General features: G+C 35.0%; 1 protein-coding gene across 3 annotated transcripts in view; it reads left to right on the forward strand.

The window, feature by feature from the left end:
• NRK (Nik related kinase) overlaps positions 1 to 21772 on the forward strand; it is a 130297-nt gene extending 108525 nt beyond the window's left edge. For 2 of the 3 annotated variants that reach the window (XM_086386538.1, XM_086386536.1), the window contains exons 22-29: positions 2414 to 2557; positions 4458 to 4616; positions 8222 to 8320; positions 10087 to 10232; positions 10521 to 10670; positions 13612 to 13747; positions 16681 to 16820; positions 18474 to 21772. In XM_086386538.1, coding sequence (XP_086242664.1) covers positions 2414 to 2557; positions 4458 to 4616; positions 8222 to 8320; positions 10087 to 10232; positions 10521 to 10670; positions 13612 to 13747; positions 16681 to 16820; positions 18474 to 18569 — 1070 coding nt within the window. In that variant the 3' untranslated portion in view covers positions 18570 to 21772. Of the gene's footprint in view, positions 1 to 2413; positions 2558 to 4457; positions 4617 to 8221; positions 8323 to 10086; positions 10233 to 10520; positions 10671 to 13611; positions 13748 to 16680; positions 16821 to 18473 lie in introns of all 3 variants that reach the window. The other variant, XM_086386537.1, reaches the window with a different exon arrangement.
• Positions 21773 to 22507: the final 735 nt, after the last annotated feature.

Below are 22507 nucleotides of genomic sequence, written 5' to 3' on the forward strand. Positions count from 1 at the left end.
GGGTTAGAAAGATCCCCTGGAGAAGGGAATGCCAACCCGCTACAGTATTCTTGCCTGGATAATCGCCATGGACAGAGGAGCCTAGTGGGCTACAGTTCATGGGGTTGCAAAGAGTCGGACATGACTGAGCGACTAAGCACAACTGTTTTCAATTATGCATACATGCTAAGTCACTTCAATCCTATCTGACTCTGCGACCCTGTGGACCATAACCCACCAGGCTTCTCTGTCCAAGTGATTATCCTGGCAAGAATACTAGAGTGGGTTGCCATGTCCTCCTCATTTCCATGTATGTGTGTGTGTGTGTGTGTTTGTATGTGTTATTAAACATGCATATACACATGTATGTACACACAGAGAGAGCAGTTAACTTGCTTATTTATTTTCACTCAGTGCAGTTTGGTGTTTGAATTACTCCCTCTCCTGTTCATTCTGTTTTTCTTTATAACCTGAATTAACTTTGCTAAAATATAAAATTGGACTAGGTTATAATTATTTGAAAATTCAAGCTTAGTATTTTTAATTTGTGATAGAATGCAATGTATAATACCTAATGAGATTATTGCAAGAAGTTTCTTTAAAAGTTCTTGTTTTTAAAATATCTTGAGGATTTGTAGACAAAATTCCTTGTATAATATCTTAACTTTAATAGACTAATTCAATCCTTTATTCCAGGAGAATTTTAACCACTTGGTAATTCTGAGACAGTTTTTTACCTCAAGCCAGTCTGAATCATAAATGAAATAGAATAAATTAATGCAAGGAAGTGAAAAATCCAAAATAAATGCCAACCTCCAACCTGCAGTTTCATAGATTTTGCTTAATGTATGATTGAACAGGGGACAGAATTTTAAATTAAAAATAGAGCAGTGTAGCAAATATTACAGATTTGCAGAAAAAAAAAGCCATCCTCAAAGTTCTACTAATGTAATGTGTCAGATAACAAGAAAGCAAAGTTTACTTCATTATCATTTCAGTCAGGCAACTACCCAGAGATGAGCTTCATGTCTAGTAACCCATTTTTATAACTTGTGATTTTATATTTTAAAATATAAAAGATTTTAGTATGTGTCATCATGGTAGAACAAGATGCCCCAAATGGCCGCTGCCAGTGTCTCAGTCCCCAGGGGTGTCCCAACTGCTTCTGTCTCTCCAAGGGGATTCTCCAAGATCAACAAGTGGGTCTGACCCAGGCACCTTTCAAACCACCGTGTCTGCCTTGAAACTTGAAGCATATGAGATTTTGTGTATGCCCTGTAAAAATGGAATTTCTTTTACTTATGGCCCTTCAGCTCTCCTGAAAATAAGCCCCACTTGATTTTCAAAACCAATTGTTCTAGGAGCTCATCTTCCCAGTGCCAGACCCCCGGGCTGGGGAACCCAATGTGCATCTTGGATGCCAAACTCCTTGGCCAGAACCTCTTGTTTATGAGTCATCAGCTCTTGAATATGAGTCTTTACTAAACTGCATCTCTGTCATTCCTTCCCATCTTGTTGTGGCTCCTTCTTTATGTCTTTAGTTGCAGAAAATCTTCCTGCTAGGCTTTAGGTCATTCTCATAGACAGTTGCTCTGTAAATAGTTGTAATTTTTGTGTGCCCATGGAAAGAGGTGTGTTCAGAGTCTTTCTACTCCACTGTCTTGATCCTAACCCCCATATGAAGTGCATTCTAAATTTAGTTGAATCTTCTATTTTAGTCTTCTCATTCAGTCTTTAAACAGTGCTTATATTTTAATGAATAGAGCCAGCACACAAATAACAGAGTATAGGAATGTAAATACATGAAATAGGAACGAATTTTATAGACATTCAGCAATATAAGTTTTTTAATATATGCATGAACACAGAATCACCCAATTTTAAAATAATTTGCATATAATTATTTAAAAGTATTAAATCGCTGTTATAGTTAGGAATGAGAAACCAACAAGAGGGAAGGGATATACGTGTACCTATGGCTGATTCATGTTGAGGTTTGACAGAAAACAACAAAATTCTGTAAAGCAATTATCCTTCAATTAAAAAATAATTAAAATTAAAAAAAGACTATATATACTAGGCCTCATGAGTATTTAATAGTAACTTTCAAAAGAGTTGACTGATTTTTGTAAAGTATGGGACATTACTAAAAGGTACTAACATATACACAAAGTTCTATCTGTGTGATGGCATACCAGACACCAGCCAGTGGAATATTACCAGAAGGTGTTATTTTCTATATTTTAATGAAAATAAATTTGTTCTGTTAGTAGAGAGTTCCCTGTTACACAGAATGAAGTCAACAGTAGCTTAAAATGACAAACATCACCTTTACATAGATCAGCTCACTGGAGAAGCAAGAATACTAATATAAATGTAATTATAAAAATGTAATCTGAGCTAATATAGCACTTTTCTTTTTGTATACGAACAGGAGTGAATTTACTGTTGGGAACTCGATCGAATCTGTATCTGATGGACAGAAGTGGAAAGGCAGACATTACTAAACTTATAAAGAGAAGACCATTCCGTCAGATTCAAGTTGTAGAGCCACTCAATTTGCTGATTACCATCTCAGGTTTGTTTAAGAACTAAAATTAGCTGAGTTATTATGCAGATTAATTAGGTTGTAAACTGGGCTAAAGACTTTCTCAAGTGAAAGTGTTCTGAGGAAAGCACTGTAAATATAATTTTTAATTGGGACACCAGGCTTTCCTACTTGCATTTTCTTAACTATTTACAATTTAAACTTCTGACTCTCCTTTGATGTCTGGATATTTGATTGCAATGTACCTCTACTAGGTCAGGGAAAGGAAAAACCATGCCATTTGCATCCTATCAGGTCTTCTGTCAATAACCATGCACAACTTTGGAAGTCACAGCTTCAGCCACCCATGCACTCACCACCACAGTAACCTCCAGTATATACCTTTCCTGTGATGTGTTAGAAGCAACAAGGAACAAAGAGGCCAATAACTGGATAAAAATGAGAGTCTGTTGTACCTACCACAGCCGTATAATAAGGGTCTACAGATAGGGCTAGTAACAAGAATGGATCCTCTATTCTTCCCACATAGTAGTAGAACTTTTTAGTTTGAGTCAGTCAGAGCCTGAACCTTGGAATATGAGAGATCAAGTATATGGATGTTAATAATTATTGTGATTACTAAACAGTACTTGGTATCAGAAAAGCACTAACATTAATGCTGACTTTAGGCAAAAAATTACTCTTGAAAGATTGGAAAAAAATGTTAAATGTTTTAACTATAGAATAAAATGATGCTAATCACAGTAATTTTTATGTGCTTATATACTTCCTGTCTATACCTAATAATGATATTTCACATTAACTAATGATTATGTATAGTCCTAAATATGATTAATGTTGCTTTAAGTTTTGGTTAGAGAAAATCCCCTAGAAATATATACCGAAGTATCATGATTTTTTAAATCATTTTTCATGGCCATTCATTTATAATTGTTTGAGGCACATGGAAGCAACATTTAGTTTTTGAATACATCTGGATGGCTTGCATGCTGCACATCTGGATAACAGATTTCTTTTTATCCAGCTTTCTCTAACCCAAATATTCTCTTTTTATTGCTGAAGTTTCTCTTAAATGTGGATTATTTTTGCATAAGATAGTACAGAGAATGTTAGTATAGAAAGATACCTGATAGTTTGGAGCTCAACTTTGTTATTTGAGAACAGAATGACAATAGATATAGATACTTGAATTCTAACACTGCTGAAAAATGATTAAAAATATGTTTAAGATTACATGAATAAGAATCTTAATGTTGGGCCTAGAAATCTTATAGTCTTTAAATGACTATAAAGTACTATATATGAAAATAAATGTGTGATTTTAATGGCTTGTTTTTCTGAAAGAACTGTAAGAATTTGATGGGATTTACAATTAGAAAAATAACATTAAAGATAGATTGGGCTGAGAAAAAATAATAAACCGTTGGATTTCTTTGTAAGTTTACTGGAATGAAAGAGTACAGAGAGAGACACCCATCTCACTGGCTGAGGATGCCTAACAATCAGTACACCAGACATATCTTCTCATATATGCACACTACCAGAGAGAGCTTCTAGGTCTCTGAGTCCCAAAAAACTCATGGCTTAAATTAAAAGCTAAGGAACAAATGAATGGATGGTAATTCTGTTGCCCACATAGTAGTAGTCTTAACCTGTTCCAAAGAAGTATTGTACATTCACTTCTACATTGATAGCTGGTAGACACTTCAGCTATTTCTTGGAAGTGAGAGACTAAAAGAAACTTTGCTATCATATTTCCAAACTCTAAAGGGGAAACTCAATGCAGTATAGTTTTTTAAAACTGCTTTTTACTTTAATTAAAAGATTTGATTAAAAAGACAAAATACCTTTACCTTTTTTTGTTCTTCTAATATGTAAAAAAAAAGAAAAAAGACTGAATTAAAACACTGTGTCTTTTCTTATCTATCAGGCCGTAAGAACAGACTTCGAGTGTATCATTTGACGTGGCTGAGAAATAAGATTTTGAATGATGATCCAGAAAGTAAAAGAAGACAAGAGGAAATGCTCAAAACAGAAGAAGCCTGCAAATCAATTGATAAGTTGACAGGCTGTGAACACTTCAGTGTCCGTAAGTCTCATTTCACATTTGTTTTTGTTGTTATTGTTTAGTCATTGCCATGTCCAACTCTTTTGTGACGTCTTGGACTGTAGCCTGCCAGGCTCCCTAGTCCTTTGAATTTCCCAGGCAAGAATACTGGAATATGTTGCCATTTACCTCAGCTATATAAATTTTGCCTCCTTTCATTTGGTGAAGTACATTCTTGTGAAAGGTAAAGTAGAGAAAGGAAAACATTTGCAACTTCAAATACAAAAATGAGTAAATTTCTCTGAGACATCTTTCAAGTCTTTTATGTCACAATAATGGCTGTTATTGAAAAAATATTGATTGAAATAGCTATTGAAGTTAAATTTGGTTTACTTTTCCTCCTTTCTTCCCTTCCCACTCACTCTAATTAGTTCACATTAACTGATGTTTCTTCCTGCTTCTATTTAACTTCAATTGTATAAATGTTAATGTGTCTTCAGTAACCTGCAAGATTTATATGACATTGTCTTTCCTTGGAGCAGCAATAAAATAGAATCCCATAATGATTCCTTTTTTAAAAATTGGAAAATCCCTCTTAATACTGACCAAGAAACTTTACCATGAGTCAAAAAGAAAATTTATCAATTATCTGCTGGCTCTCATTCCCACTTATGATATTCATGAGTATAATTGCAAAATATTTCCTGTCTGATTAGTGTGTTTTCATATCCCCTGTGTCTTCACAACCATCCACTGTGGAATGGAGTAACAAATCCAGGGTCTCAGAGTCCTGCTGTCATCTCTCAACAACTTGGAAGTAATGTTTTCCCATTCTTTCTATTTCTGAAGCAAATCCCCTCTACTCTTAGCCTTTTTTTTCTTCTTTCCTCTTTACTAATTGTCTATCAGTCAGAACTAGTGGCATAGGTAAGAGATAGTTGGAATCATATGAGTTCAGAGAAGGCAATGGCACCCCACTCCAGTACTTTTGCCTAGAAAATCCCATGGACAGAGGAGCCTGGTAGGCTGCAGTCCATGGGGTCGCTAGAGTCGGACACGACTGAGCGACTTCACTTTCACTTTTCACTTTCATGCTTTGGAGAAGGAAATGGCAACCCACTTCAGTGTTCTTGCCTGGTGAATCCCAGGGACGGGGGAGCCTGGTGGGCTGCCATCTATGGGGTCACACAGAGTCGAACACGACTGAAGCGACTTAGCAATATGAGTTGTGGCAGGATATTTTTATCCTGACTGACCATTTCTATTCTGCATACTAAGAGGCTTTCCCAGGATAGGTTTCATGTATGTATACATATGTGATGCCATGTACTATAGCCTACCAGGCTCTTCCATCCATGGAATTCTCCAGGCAAGAGTACTGGAGTGGGTTGCCATTTTCTTCTCCAGGGGATCTTCCCAACCCAGGGATCGAACCCAAGTCTCCCACATTGCAGGCAGATGTTTTACCATCTGAGCCACCAGGGAAGCCCATATACATACATACATACACACAAATAAAGGTAGAAATGAGTGTCCAGACAACTTAAGTATTAAATAAATATACTATTTTCTTCTAGTTTTGTGTATCATTACTTTAATATTCCCAGATGTCAACCCAGAAGTTGATATAGCAGAAGTACCTCTTAATAACTTATCAAGTTTTTAGTTCTATAAGAGAGAGTTTACAAAGATAGTCAACCTTGCAAAGATAGTTCTGTGCATTTGTGAAATGAATGGACTAGTTTAGTCTACTTTTCCTGGCTGATTGCATTCCAATCCATCCCAGCTCTCTAATAACACTTGTCCTACTGACGAGTGGAACAGTAGCTCCTTCCCAAAGGAGAATAACAACATAACCATACTTGCATGGTATTTTCATAGCCTTCCAAGGTCCACAAAATAGTGGACTGATACCAATTACTGCCATATATTGAAATTATCAGCATTATTTGCTTGAAAGAGAATTTGTTTGCTTGTTGGGGGATTTATTAATCATAATTCTTTGACCTACTTCTGAACAGTTAAAAAAAAAATAAAGAAAGAAAGTGAAGCTAGACTCAGAGAGGCAGAGACACAGAGTGAGAGAGAATGAGAGAGGGAGAGGAAAGGAGAGAGAGAATTCTTATATATTAGTCTTAGATGAAGTCTGGCTAGAGAAGACAGCAGCAGTGTCTCTGCCAAAGAAGAGGGATTTAGCATAAACATAAATCTAGAAGTAGGACAACATATTTCATAAGAGCCAGAAGGTCTGGCCAAGGGCAAACATATACTTTTTATAAACTTTCTCTTTCTTTAATAAAAAAGCTCTATTGAAATATACCCAATTAAAGCGTACAATTGAGTTGCAGTATGTTTATAGAGTTGTGTAACCATCACCATGATCTGATTTTCATCATTCTAACAAGAAACATCATAGCCATTAGCAATCACTGCAAATTTAATTCCTCTTACCTTATTCCCTTCATAATCTGAATAAGCTACTGATCTACTTTCTCTGCTATAGATTTGTCTTTTCTCCATGATGTACTTAAATGGAATTATACATTATATAATCTTTTGTGACAAGCTTCTGTCACATACCATGTTTTCAAGGTTCATCCATGCTATAACCAGTACAACATGTATCAGTATTCCTTTTTATTGCTGAATAGTATTGCATTGTATAAATACTTCATCTTTTATTTATCTATTATAAATTCATTGTTTAAAATGTCTTTCTTCTGGTTCCAACCATCCAAGTAGGTATAAAGTGGCATCACATTATAGTTTTGATTTGCATTTCCCTCATGAATAATGTTGTTGAGCATTCAAGTGTTTATTGGCCATTTGTGTATCTCCCTTGGGCTATTTATCCTTTTGTTATTGAGTTGTGTTTTTTGTATATTCTGGATACTAAACCCTTACAGATATATGATTTGGAAATATTTATTCCTGTTCCATACTTTATCTTTTCACTCTGTTGATAGTGTCCTTTGATACATAGAAGAGTGAATTTTAATGAAACCCAATTTAGCTGTTTATTTCTTTTGTTGTTTATGCTTTTGGTGTCAAATATGAGAATCTATTACCATGAGGGTTTATTTACTTTTAATAGCTTCATAGTTTTAGCTCTTACATTTAGGTCTTTGATCCATTTCAAGTTAATTATTGTATATATGGATTAAGGTAAGACATCCAGTTCATTTTTTTATATGTAGATATTCAGTTGTCTCAGTACCATTTGATGAAGAAATTGTTGTTTCTCTATTGAATATTCTTGGCACCATGACCATAAATGTACTTTATTTATAGACATTCAGTTCTACTCCATTGATCTATATGCCTATCCTTATGTCAGTACTACACTGCTTTGATTACTATAGCTTATAATAAGTTTAGAAACTGGGTACTGTGAGTCCTCCAACGTTGTTTTTTATTTTTAAGAGCATTTTGGCCTCTTCTAATTCCATGTGAATTTTAATCAGCATTTCTGTTTGTACATAGGGGGCCATTGGGATTTTAGAGATTGCATTGAATCCATAAATCATTCTGGATGCTATTGCCTTCTTAATTGTCATTGTTACGACATTTTTAACAACAAATACAAATACTTGAGTGTTCTTGTTAACCCTGTGGCATTGTTACTTCTTTGTATTTTATCATTGTAGTCCAACATGAAGAAACAACATATATTGCAATTGCTTTGAAATCATCGATTCACCTGTATGCATGGGCACCAAAGTCCTTTGATGAAAACACTGCCATTAAAGTGAGTGGTCTCCATTTTCATTGGGCTTTCTTTTGAGAAATTGTAAACAGAACAGTATTTGGAATATAGTAGGAGAAATATAGATGCTATTCTTCTACAGTTAATGTAATTTGAATATACCATGTCAATAATTATCATTTAACCCTTTTCTAGACAATTTGCAGGTACCAAACCAAGGGAGAATGTGAGGGAAATCCCTGACCCCTCCCCTTACAGGAACTCCCTACCAGCTCCTCACTCCCAATTCCTGTAGTTAACATGAAGAACTCCTCTTCTAAAGCCACAAACACAAGCTTTGGGTGCTACCCCAATGACTTGAAGCTGAGAAAGTCCCTTTTCTCTCTTAGTGAGGGGTGGAGAGCAGAGGGAAGGTAAGGAAAGATGTGACAGTGGTAGAGTGGGGAACCCCCTGGTAGACAAATAAAGGAAAAGAAAGCCTTTGCTCTCATGACCAGGACTATAATAGGTGGGAGTGGGGAGGAAAGGGTGGCTCTATATTCCTTCCAAGCTGGATCTCTAAACACATTTCTCTCTAGAACTATTACAAGAAATGCTGGTTAGGCTTATTTGGATTGCAAGTACTGTTTCCGCCCTTATTTTGGTTTAACTGAACTTCTATGGATCAGCCTCATAAGGTAACCATTTAGTGTCCCAAACAATTAAGTCGCTGATGATTTTTAATCACATTTCATAAACTGGAGACTATTTTTATCTTTATTATCTTTTTACAGTGCTTCAGAACTCAACATAAATAAAATTATTCTGTGTTTATTCTGTATTAATAAAGACTGATTAATGAACCAGTGGTACTACATAGAATCCGGTAGCTTCTTAGAATCATCTGAAGCATTTGTTAAAAGTTTAGACCTCAGGCGAACTCCAGGCCAAATTAGGTTTGGAATGGGGCCTGGGGAATCTGTATTTTTAGCAAACATCCTAGGAGATTTTGAACTGGTTGGTCCATGGAGTTTTTCAAAGCACTGATAGGGACACATCATGATAGACCCCAGTAAGGTATTCATGAAATACAATCATATCTTAGGTTAGGATCTGTTTACATATTATATTTTATAGACTAAAACATCACATGTGTACAATATAGATGGGGCAATGTTTATGGCTGCTCCTCAAATGTCTGAAAGTGAAAGTCGCTCAGTTGTGTCCGACTCTTTGTGACCCCATGGACTATACAGTCCATGGGTTCTCCAGGCCAGACGACTGGAGTGGGTAGCCTTTCCCTTCTCCAGGGGATCTTCCCAACCCAGGGATCGAACCCAGGTCTCCCAAATTGTGGGCGGATTTCTTTACCGGCTGAGCCATTTGTACAATAAATATGTTCTTTTATAAATAGCACAGACTACTATATAGATAGTCTGGGCCTGTCCTGACACAAATCACATCCCTGATCTGATCTCCCTAAATTGGACATTGGGTCAGTTGTCAGTATTTGGATATGGGTTTGTTCCTGGGTGTCTGCTGATTGGTCAGAGCTGCCTGGTATGGAGCTGGGAAGCAAAGAAGGTAAGTACCAACAGTCTGTCTGGCCTGATATACAGTTCCTTGTCTAAATCCTCACTCCAGTTCTTGAATCCCACCACATGAGTTCAGTATGGTGAAACCTGTGATGCCCAGTCCTCTACTGTGACCTGAACTTGGCAATGTATACTGTTTGGCTTTTTGTTTCCTTGGACTAGGAACCATAATAGCCTAGAGTACACCCAGTCTATGGTAGGTTAACATGTCTGGCCTTTCTCATTCCCTACCAAGTGTGCATTGATCAATCAGCAGACTCCGAAGGAGACTACATGTCCTATGAAGCCTATATACGAATATTGGCAAAAATACAGGCAGCTGATCCAGCAAACCGGTTTAAGAGACCAGATGAGCTCCTTCATTTGCTGAAGCTCAAGGCAAGGAATTTAAATACAGCACATAGGATACAAGGCCATATAAAACTCTTATGATTTTTGAAGATTTGGCCTTTGAAGGAAAACTCAATATTTAGAACCTGAATATAATTGTTCTTGTTGAGTTAACAGATATGACAAGTTGTAATACATAGGTCTCTAAATGTATTATGTAATTTTAAAAATCATTCTGGGTTCTATACACCTGTTAAGCAAACGGGCGGGAGAATTTTCACCTTAGACAGAATGTCATTTTTGGCCTTTTGGCCGTATTTGGTTTTATACCTACAGGTGTTTCCAACACTTGGTCATAAGCCAGTGACAGTTGACCTGGCTATTGGTTCTGAAAAAAGACTAAAGATTTTCTTCAGCTCAGCAGATGGATATCACATCATTGATGCAGAATCTGAGGTTATGTCTGATGTGACCCTGCCAAATAACGTAAGATCCCTGGAAATTATTGTGTAACATAATTTGAGTATTTCCAACTGTGAAACTCTTAAAAGGTTTAAAAATACGAGTAACAATATCTATATTAGAACTGAGACCTAAAAGGTAAGTATTGAGTGCCAGAAGGTAGTAATGGATAAACAAAAGTCACTGATGGTTTCTTAGTCCAGAGTGCTAAGTCCGTTCTGCAGATAGACTTTGTCTGGCACAGTGATGTTTTGTATTTGTTTTTAAATGAACCACCTCATGCGAAGAGTTGACTCATTGGAAAAGACTCTGATGCTGGGAGGGATTGGGGTAGGAGGAAAAGGGGATGACAGAGGATGAGATGGCTGGATGGCATCACTGACTCGATGGACATGAGTTTGGGTGAACTCCGGGAGTTGGTGATGGACAGGGAGGCCTGGCGTGCTGCGATTCGTGGGGTAGCAAAGAGTCGGACACGACTGAGCGACTGAACTGAACTGAATCCCTAGTTTACACTTAAAATCTGGATTTCTATTGAAAAACCAATGATCCAACATTACTATCTGGCCATAATCAACTGGAACCAATTGGTGCCTGCCCACTTTTGGATGGAACATATGCTATGCATTCTCTATCCATCCATGTTTATGTATTTATAATAACTGGCCCTCTTAGGCATATGAGTTTATAACCCTTGCTTTTAGTTCTCTGCATCTCATTATGCATTCTTATGTATATGCCCTTTCTTTATCCAGATTTTAGTAAACTATGATATATAGCAAGTTATCATAAAGTATTCTCTTATAGTATACTTTATACTTAGAATTTCTGATCAAGGATTCAACACTTTAAAAGCTAATGCATATCAACTCTCAACTCTTAAATAATTATAAACATGAAAATATGGCACAGCATCTAAAATATGAATAGTTGTAAAAATACTATACACATCATTTATATAAAGAGCTCAAACATAACATAATACCTCACACACTCACACACAATATACATATAATGGTAGAAATGACATTTTTTTCCTATTGAAAATTATATTAAAAAGGAAGAGATGAATCAACAAATCTTTTTAAATTCCCCATTTTGTCAAACACTAAAGTTTTAGCAGTTTAGTGTTATACAAAAGTCCAGGAGAAAACTTTTTTGTACTTCTGAATCACTTTTGCACAGTTTTTGCAATCACACATTGCACAGTTTTCAGAGTTATCTCGTATATCTCTGACAGATTACACAGAACAGTTGTCAGATCATTAATGGAGGCTGTTTTTTCAAGTTTTGGTCAGATTTAACAATCCAATTAGATGATCATTCTGTTGTCACCTATGATTATATAAAAATCACAATTTATAATGTCAAAAACACTGAACCGAGCCCCAGACAAAGCCACTTAAATATGAGTTCAGGTAAGTTTTAGTATAAATATTATAGTATTCTTCACTTCCTGCATCTTATTTGTTTTACATCACATCTTGCGTTATTGAAAACCTCAGTATTGATCCAAGTTAATACTTATTTGAAAAGTCATTCAGGAAGATTGAATTCTGTGTTCAACTTGACTACTAAGCAAGAAGAATTACTTTCTTTTCGAGCAATCTGTTAATTATTATGGAAACAATGAGAGAAGAGGATTTTTTTTTCATCATTTTCTGGCCTAATTAGGATACCTTAAGTGAATTCAAAAATAGAATTTTTAGCTAAATGCCCTAGTGTCTTGACCCATTAAAAGAGAAAGGACTCTAATATAAGGGAGGAGAGAGTGTCTTCTGAAACAGGATGTACTAAAAATAATTTTTCCAACAGTGCTAGATACAAAAGCTTTAAAGCTACAAGGGAGCTATGTGTGCTAAAAGAATATCTGATTACTTCAGGAGTCATCTGAGAAGCAAGAGAATTACCTCTGATGCTTTCTGATTTACAGCAGCTCAGCTCTGTTCTAAACAAATTTTTTGAGACAATCTTTTTTCTTGCAATTTCTTTTTCGCTCTTCCTTCATCTCTTTTCTGATTCAGTTGCTCATGCGAGTGCCCAGGGAACGCATTAAAATTGCTTTTGGCCTCTGGATCCCCATTTTAGTTTTAAGAATTGTTGTTGCTGAGACTGAGGCATGGCCACAAGCACTTGGCCTGAGTGCGCTGGGTTTGGCAAGTATAGTTTCTGACATTTTTTCCCTTAAATTGCTAAATTGGAGACATGATAAGAGGAATTGATTGTTCATTGTTAAGGGAAATATGATTAACGTGACAATATCTATAGTTTGGGCGTTTTGTCACATTGTTTTGTGCATCATGAAATTTAGCAATTCTTAGATATTTCTTAATATTTCATCACCTAGTACCTCTCTGAATTGAAGATATTTTAAGATTATGTAAATTGGATAATAAATTCTATAATTTTTTTGAAGGGAGGATGACTGTTACATTTCAAGCAGTGAAAAATATTATAAGGCTGTTCCTTGTAAATATTTAAGCTCAAGCTATTTTAGAGTTAATTTTCTATTTCTGATTTGAATGAATTGGATGATAACCAGTGATTTTGTATTTGTTAATTGGTTCATTCCTTACTAAATTTAGTATTCATTAATGTGCTAAAATGAATCTGAAATCAAACAAGTGATGTTTCTTCTATCATTATACATCATACTTAGTGAAATTTCAACAAATTTCTCTGTTAGAAATATATTCTGCTTTTTACATATATAATTTTTCTCCTAAAAATATAGGAGAATATTAAACAATAACAACCTTATGACATAGGGAAGGCTCTTCTCAAGTGTTGGATAGCATGCTATTTAGTGCTAAAACAGAAATTTCTCTCCTCTCTGTACTTTGAACCCCTCTTTGGTCTTTATTGTTCATCCAAGCTGCTTCTATTAAAGTAGTAGTGATAAAATGTTGGACATATAAATCCTTATGGAACATAATTCTAGCCCCTGGAAATCATTATACCACAGAATATCATCATTTTACCTGATTCCTTGGGAATTGGCGTGATGCTCACCTTCAATGCTGAATCCCTTTCCGTGGAAGCAAATGAACAACTCTTCAAGAATATCCTTGATGTGTGGAAAGACATACCATCCTCCATAGGTATGTGGAAAATTTTTCTCCTTTCATATGATCCCAGAAAAGCTTCTATTTCCTAAAGTGTCACTTTTTCTCAAGGCATCTAGGGTTAATTTGGGGTACTGCATATTTACTCCCTTGTAAGATAATGTATATGTTTTTCTTATGCTTAATGATTTCACAAGGCTACCACAAAGAGACTGATTTTGGCTGTCTTAGTAGTTCATTTTCAATAAGCATGCAATTAAAATAAGAAAGTGATTATTTTCTATAATAATCTATCATTTTATTTTAACTCCTTTTGCTTGCAGATTTTACACAGATGTTGAAAATGCTTCATTCCATAACATTGATTTGGGGTTTTTACCTTTATCTTAGGAGAGTGCCAACTAATATAAGAGATGAGCCAAATATTTCCATTTTGTACAGTCAATAGTGTTCTGTTTAGCCAGTAATATTCCTGTGAAGAATCAAATACAAACTGCTTTTGTGACTCATTGGTTGTCACTAAGATTTCATCATCCTTCATTTACAAAACAGATAAATATGACTGACTGAAATGCTCTTAGATACTACCCAGATGGCAACACAAAGAAAACTGCCTTTTCATCTTCATTAGACCAGGGAAAATTTTTTTTTTCTTCCTGACCAGCACAGGACTACCAATCTGGGAAATCTGAATAACTTGAATCTCTCGTACATGTCTCTGAGGCTTGATGACTACAGAGGTAATTCTAAATAGGAAACAGAATAATGCCTATAAACAGCAAAAATACTAGAGTAGAATGATTTTGTTGAAATGTTCCTGGAAGGAGGATAAGTTTAATGAAGCAAATAAAGGAAAAGGGAGAAGGAGAGGGGGAGAGAGATAGACGGAAGAAGGAAGGAAGGAAGGAAAGAAAAGAAGAAGACAGAAAGATAAGAGAGAGAGAGAAAAGTAGTTTATCAATAAAAAGTTAGAAGCTTCTGAAATCTCTATAAAATGGCTAAATGTGGTCCACATGTGACTTTAAGGACTAGTTTGAGAGAGCGTTTTTAATGGACATTTTTTCACTATGGATGATGGCACATTGCATTGCATCTGCAGAGTCCTTTCTTTTTGCATACATAGTGTTAAGGAATGTCCTGAAAACATCCAATTCCTTCAAAAGGTAAGAACTCACAGAGGGTTTAAAACCATTTTGTGAAAAGAAGTAAATGCTTACAATATAATTGACAGATCTGGGGCAAAATAAACTGAAAATAATGCCTTGTTCTAACTTTTACAGTGGTTGTGATCAATTTATTAATCAGAAATTAGAATAAGGAAATTTAGCTCAAATGCGAAATGTAACCCCTATATTTATGTCAGTAAACAATGATAGGAATCAAAAAGATCTTAAAAAGTCATCTGCTACAGTTCTTATCCTTAGGCAAGACAACTTCCAACCTAAAACAGAGCTATTTTAAGTAACTAAAATTGAAAAGTACCTCTCTATATGTAAAATAAATTAGAGCACTATGAGAAGATATTTTGGTCTGTGTATTAAGGGTAATTTGAGAGCATGTAAAGATTGCTTTATAACTCTAATATTAAGGAAATCAATTGCTCTCTTTTTTTGTCTAAACATAACTTCTTTTTTAATTTAAAACTGACCCAGATCCAGATTTCCCCAATCTAAATTTTACATTTTCCTTTAGATATAATGAATGTTCTCACTAATAAGATCATTGCTTTGGATTTTTAAACAAATATATAGAGATGCAGCAATCATAGGAAGCATCATTAAGCATTCCCAACTAAATCATTGGATTCTATCTCATATACAAACTAGCTCAGTAGCTAGGTTAAGTGGCAAATTAATGTGCTTTAGAATCAAGGTAGAAATTATTTAATGCCATATGAACTGGGTACTTGGACTCAGCAAGTAGACTGTGCATGAAGTTTATAAATTTTGCTGTATGCAGTTGTTGAAAAAAATACTGCTCACCATGTCAGAAAATACCTTACAGTGTTAGCTGATTATATGGCTATTTACATAACTAGGTTTTCTGTTTTAAAGCAGTTGTCATAATCTTAATTGTCACTGAATAATATAAAGCAGGACCCAAAAGTTTTAATCTTAATAAAAATTTCCTAAGCAAGAGAAAGGCTTAACAGTGTCAAATTAGCTTTAGTTCTGTTTATAACATGGTACTTAATTGAATTACATTAGAGTTGCTAACGGAGAAGGCAATGGCACCCCACTCCAGTGCTCTTGCCTGGAAAATCCCGTGGACGGAGGAGCCCAGTAGGCTGCAGTCCATGGGGTCGCTCAGAGTCGGACAGGACTGAGCTACTTCACTTTCACTTTTCACCTTCATGCATTGGAGAAGGAAATGGCAACCCACTCCAGTATTCTTGCCTGGAGAATTCCAGGGATGGCAGAGCCTGGTGGGCTGCCGTCTATGGGGTCACACAGAGTCGGACATGACTGAAGTGACTTAGCAGTAGTAGCAGCAGCAGCAGAGTTGCTAAAGTCATTCTTTTAGCAAGTCATTTTTTAACAGTTTTAATTTTGAAGAGTTAGGTTTCCATGTATGTCACTTAAGCACAAGTACAAACCCATACAGGATATTGTACCCCAACTAGATTATAAAATAATGACTGTGAGTAGATTTGATTTTCTACAAAGGGGTTAACATTAACCTTCAGCTTTTTCTGTAGTGTTGGAGAATGTAAATACAAAAATTAACTTAGATCTAGTTATTCACTATGGTGAATAGTTGATCACAATGATGAGAGTACATAGCTAGCTTGAACATTCTGTTGAGCAGCATAATGGCCAAACTACTGACTTAGACGGAGGAAAATAAGAATGTATTCATCCAAACTGTAGTAATGTCCCTCTTAATAATCAAACATTAGCTGTAGTTATAATTTTCCATCACTGGCAGAAATATTTTGTGTTTTTCTGATTTTTAAATTTTTATTGTAGCTTTTGAGTGTTCACAGAGAACCACAGGGTGGGGCCAAAAGGCCATGGAAGTCCGCTCTTCGCAGTCAAGGGTTCTGGAAAGTGAACTGAAGCGCAGATCAATTAAGAAGCTGAGATTTCTGTGTACCCGAGGTGACAAGGTATAGTTTACATACCCCAGTTAGAGCAAAAGTAAAGCAAGCAATGCAAATTAACTGAGGAAATTTATATTGTTTTCTTTCTGGCTATAAGTATATTTATGTTAATTTCCAAAATTGACATATTAATAATATAATAAAAATAAATTTGCAATTTGCATTAGAAACATTGATTTGGTAAATGATGAAATTTGGTTTCAAGAGAAATCAGTTTCAAAAATGTAAAAATTCTAATGGTGTTCAAAGCAAAACTAGCCTCTATTTGTTACAAATTCCATTATTGTCTGTGATGCGTAGTTCTTTTCACATTCATATTAATATGACATTTTGAAAGATAATGCTTGAGTAGATCTGCCTTTTATAGTTTTCAACATAATCCAATAACAGAAGAAGGAAAAAGTTATTTATGTTTGTTGAACACCTAATCATATAGTAGAGTTTGTGCTAAATACTTAAGAGGCTATCACACTTAATCTTTGTAAGTGGACATTATCATGTCCACTTTACAGAAAAGAAAAAGGAAATCAATATTTGGCAATTATTTGTGTAATGTGATCAATTTTAACCAATTCAGATAGTTTATATGGAAAAAATGAATTGTATGATATCAGAACAGTCCCTACATGTTGTGACAAATAATAGCATGAAAAAATAATTCTACTAAGACTAGGAAGCATTCACATTTGTAAGAAATTTCAGAGGATTTGAATTATCAGAACCCACAGGGTAAAGCACTGGGCATCAATAAAAGGTACTGGTTTACAGTATAAAGAGAGAGAATGGCAAGAACCAATGATTGAGATCAGGTACATCTAGGATGCAGTCCCAGATCTAACTACATGTGAGAACCTGGAAGTTTGACTTGTTTTTCTGAACCTTAGTTTTTTTCATCTCAAAAATGGGAATATTAATAACTTGGAACAATTCTGTAAATTATCAATAATGTATATATAATAAGCATCTCGCAGGTCGACAGCCTGGCACATAAAAGGTTTTAAGTCAAGGGTAGCTAGTGTTGTTTTCATCATTACGTCACACACCTTCCTAAGTATATCCATTGTGGAGGTTGAAAACCTTGGTCCTAACAAGAATACTTCTGTTTGCTATTTATATTCTTGTACTGTCCTAATTTTCTTTATGGCACAGACCATATTTGCACAACATGTTCCTCTCTAAGTCAATTGGTTTAGCTGATAATATCAATCTATTCATGTCAGTCTATTACACTGAAATAGAAAATTGTACCCAGTAGAAAATTTCAGTGGCCACTTAAGCACCAGCGACAGTGTGAACTGCATCTAAATAATATGATATTTTCCATATATTAAAAGTAAAAGGAAAGCTAACTTAAGTAAAAGTAGATTTTTTTAAATTGTTAATGAAACCAATCAAGAAATTTAGCAGATAAATGTCACCTACAAAAACTTAATTTTATTTAAACTATATGAAGTACAGTCATATAGAATATGGTAAAAAGTACTTTTTAAATTATAATTTTGGCTCCATACTCATTTGAATTTGTATATTTTAATCTAAGGAAATCTCTTTTTGAAATTGATTGATAACAGATAAATTGAAATGATAGTTGTACCTATCAAATATCAATTTGCAGTTATTAAATATTTACTGATATTGTCTCTTTCTCTCTTTTTAAAGCTATTCTTTACCTCTATCCTGCGCAATCATCACAGCCGGGTTTACTTCATGACCCTTGGAAAACTTGAAGAGCTCCAAAGCAATTATGGTGTTTAAAAGTTTCCAATGATTTATTATACTGATTATAAGCATCATAAATATACAATTTGCATTTTTAAATTTTCTGAGATTAAATGAGCATTCACTTTTACTTGTAGGGAAAAATTAAATCAGATACTTTACTTTTAATGTAGCACAGAATAGTTTTAATGATAAATGCAGCTTTATATATAAAATTAACTATAGCAAGCTCTATGTACTCCAATGGTGTACAATATCTTTTGCACAAACTTTGTAACTTTTGTTACTGTGAATTCAAACATTACTCTTTGGACAGTTTGGACAGTATCTATATTCGGAATTTTACAACATGGAGTTAAGAAACCTGTAATGCGTTAGATTCCAAACAGCTTTCAAAAGAGTTGCCCCTGAATGAGGGTTTTTTTCCCCCCCCCAGAAAAAAATCAAAATAGCAACAAACCATATACAGATTTGCTAAGTCCTAGAAAGAACCGAATGTTAGATTACGAAATGAAAATAATAAGGACTAGGTATAAACCAGACCTAAGGCTGAACAACCTGCATGCCTGGAGAAAATACAGTGATAAAGGGGGAAAGGCCCCCCTTTTCCCTCATTGCTCCATGACAGTTAAGCCCACGGTTAGAGACCAGTTATGTTCTTTTCATCCCATGTTAAGCTGGTTTTCTCTTGATAAGGAGAAAGGAAGAAAGCCTAAAATGGTTGATTTTCCTCAGAAACCCCAAAGATGTGCAATAACTATAAGAACCACCAAATAATACACTTGCAAGCCTGATTACAGGACTGAACTCCTATACATATGTACTGTAGAATAAGTTGTATTTTTTAATACTTTAAAGTAGGCGTCAAGTTCTGTCCCAAAGACAGATTGGTTGATTTATCAAAATTCTTATATGGCCAACAATGTGACTATCAGACAGCTTTGAGTATTTTCCTGATCCCAGATTAAACTGTAGGAAAACTTCCCTCCAGTTATTAAGCAAAAATAAGAAAATAAAACAACATAAAGTTTTGACCGCTAATACTTGTGTTTTTCATGGTTCTATTTCTGTAAAATCAGAAATTAATCTAAAAGTGATAAGTTCATATGTAGGGACTTAATGTAATAGGTTAAAAGGAAAGATTTGGAAAAAAATACAACTTTATCAAATACCTAGGTCGCAAATTTATAGCAGTGAAAAAAATCATGCTAGTCCATCACCCCTATATATTATAGACGCCATAGATAGGTGGCATTTGGTCGCCTATGGTAATTGCTACCTGGTGAAAAGTATCATTTCTCCATATCCATCCTCAATACCATGGTTAGTTCTGGGGCAATAAAGAAGCAACAGAACTACCACAAAGTATACCTCACTATAATTCCTCTAGTTCTACTTCTAAAATCTGAAGACAGTGCTAGTGGGATAATAATTTTCAAACTACCTGGTTAACCAAAATACAAAAGCAGCTAACTATATGTGATTTCATAATAGCACACTATTTCTTGGTACCTAGGTGCCAGGAATGATGATTTGGATTTTCCTAATAACTTTTATCAAGAATGTAGTAGCTCAATAATGAGAATTTAGGAGAACCTGAATCCATGAATTAAAGATAAATGTGATTCGCATTTGTTACTGTGACACAATAATGTGATCTTAAAACTGGCTTATCCTTGAGTGTTTACAACTCAAATAACTTTTTAAATGCAGTAGTTTAAAGAGAAAACAAACTTTTATGTCAAATTATTTCCTTAGAATTAGTCTTCCTTTTTAATTTGTACACCAAAAAGGCCATGGGGAACTTTGTGCAAGTACCTCATCGCTGAGCAGATGGAGCTTGCTATGTTTGAATTTCAGAAAATTCTCTCATTTAAGTAGTGTGTAGAATCAAGTCTTTTAAAAATTCATTTTTTTCTTCATAATATTTACTCAGTTAAGGTTCAAAAATAAGTTTTATCTTAAATCATATTTTTAACACAGTAAGACAGTAAACTATTTTAGGAAGTCAACTCCCATTGTGCTCTGTGGCTGTCATTCTAGCAAATATACACAGTAGTGAACTGCATCTACAGAGGTGTCCCAAAGTAAATAAGCAAGAGAGATTGCAAATGTGTAATTGAGCGTTAAATGATAAGGTGCTAAGAGGAAAGGAAGCTAGGCACATACTAAGGGAGATTAGATGTTGGATAGCCAGCTTAGGAAGGACTGAAAATATTTAGTCATTTGTTGGTAATGAATATTTCCAATTTAGATGTTTAATCCATCTGGAATTTTTACATCCTTTGCCAGCTGAAACAAGAAAATGAAGGAGCAATTACATTTCATAGTCAGTGCACAGTAAAGAAAAAATTGTAACTACACCTCACCTTGTAGCAGCAGCACCTGGAAGCCCTGGCTCATCACAGAAGCATTGACAGGGATTCCTGGAAAGCCAAATTCCCAAGTCCTGTGAGTTGAAGCATGAAAGTTCTGGCAGCTTGTGAGTAGCATTGGGACAGAGTACAGTTTATTTTAGTGTACTTTAGTTTTTACTCCAAAGCCCTTGTCCAAAATAGAAGAAATCATTGTAAACTAGAAATGTGATATATGCAAAGAGCTGACAAGAAAAGTTCAGTATGATTAGGTCTTTTGAAGTAAGGTTAAGCGCCTCAGGAAACAGAAAGGATAATCGTTAAGATAGTAGATTAGGCAAAGCACAAATCATACATGCATACACACAAGCACACACACAAACCATTTGAATGCATAAATTTTAATATTTTAGTGCTACCAGTTTCTAGATAATTAATCAGTAAGTGTTTTCTGCCAGGACTTACTTAACTGAGGCACTATCAATTAAACTAGGAATCATGCCACATGAAATCAATGGGATCTTTTAAGTACTCTTCAGTTCTTTTCAAAACTGTACCTATTTAAATCGATTTGTATTCAATATGTGCTCTAATTTTAAATTTTATAGAAATAATCTTTGAGACTGCTAATTGTTTCATCAGAAAACCTGCAATGAATCATTGTTCAATCTCTAAAAAATTTTAAACGTATTGATTGATGTCATTGGATCTTTTAAGTACTCTTAAGTTCTTTTCAAAACTGTGCATATTTAAAATCAATTTGTATGCAATCTGTGCTCTAATTTTAAAATTTATTGAAATAATCTTTGAGACTGCTAATTGTTTATTCAGAAAAATTGCAATGAATCATTGTTCAATCTCTAAAAATAAAAAATTTTAAATGTATTGATTGATGTCATTATTTGAACTATACTCATCTAATACTTCAGAATTAAGACTCATTGAAGGATTATTCATTTCCTTAAAGTATGTAATAATGCACTGATTAGAAGGTGTTAGGGGTTCTACCTATTGTTCCATTAGGAATTCTAGTGAAGGAGGGGTATATTAATTGGACCAAAATCTTTATGGGTTGTGCAGTAGTGGAATTAAAAACTAATAACATGGAAGCAACCTAGATGTCCATCAGCAGATGAATGGATAAGAAAGCTGTGGTACATATACACAATGGAGTATTACTCAGCCATTAAAAAGAAGACATTTGAATCAGTTCTAATGAGGTGGATGAAACTGGAGCCTATTATACAGAGTGAAGTAAGCCAGAAAGAAAAACACCAATACCGTATACTAATGCATATACATGGAATTTAGAAAGATGGTAACGACAACCCTGTACGTGAGACAGCAAAAGAGACACAGATGTATAGAACAGTCTTTTGGACTCTGTGGGAGAGGGAGGGGGAGGATGATTTGGGAGAATGGCATTAAAACATGTACAATATCATATAAGAAACGAATCGCCAGTCCAGGTTCGATGCAGGATACAGGAAGCTTGGGGCTGGTGCACTAGGATGACCCAGAGGGATGGGATGGGGAGGAGGTGGGAGGGGGGTTCAGGATGGGGAACACGTGTACACCCGTGGCAGATGCATGTTGATGTATGGCAAAACCAATACAATA

Source organism: Bos grunniens, chromosome X (genome assembly GCF_055505025.1).
Source record: "Bos grunniens cultivar Pamir isolate PY7600 chromosome X, Bosgru_T2T1.0, whole genome shotgun sequence".
Classification (NCBI taxonomy): domain Eukaryota; kingdom Metazoa; phylum Chordata; class Mammalia; order Artiodactyla; family Bovidae; genus Bos; species Bos grunniens.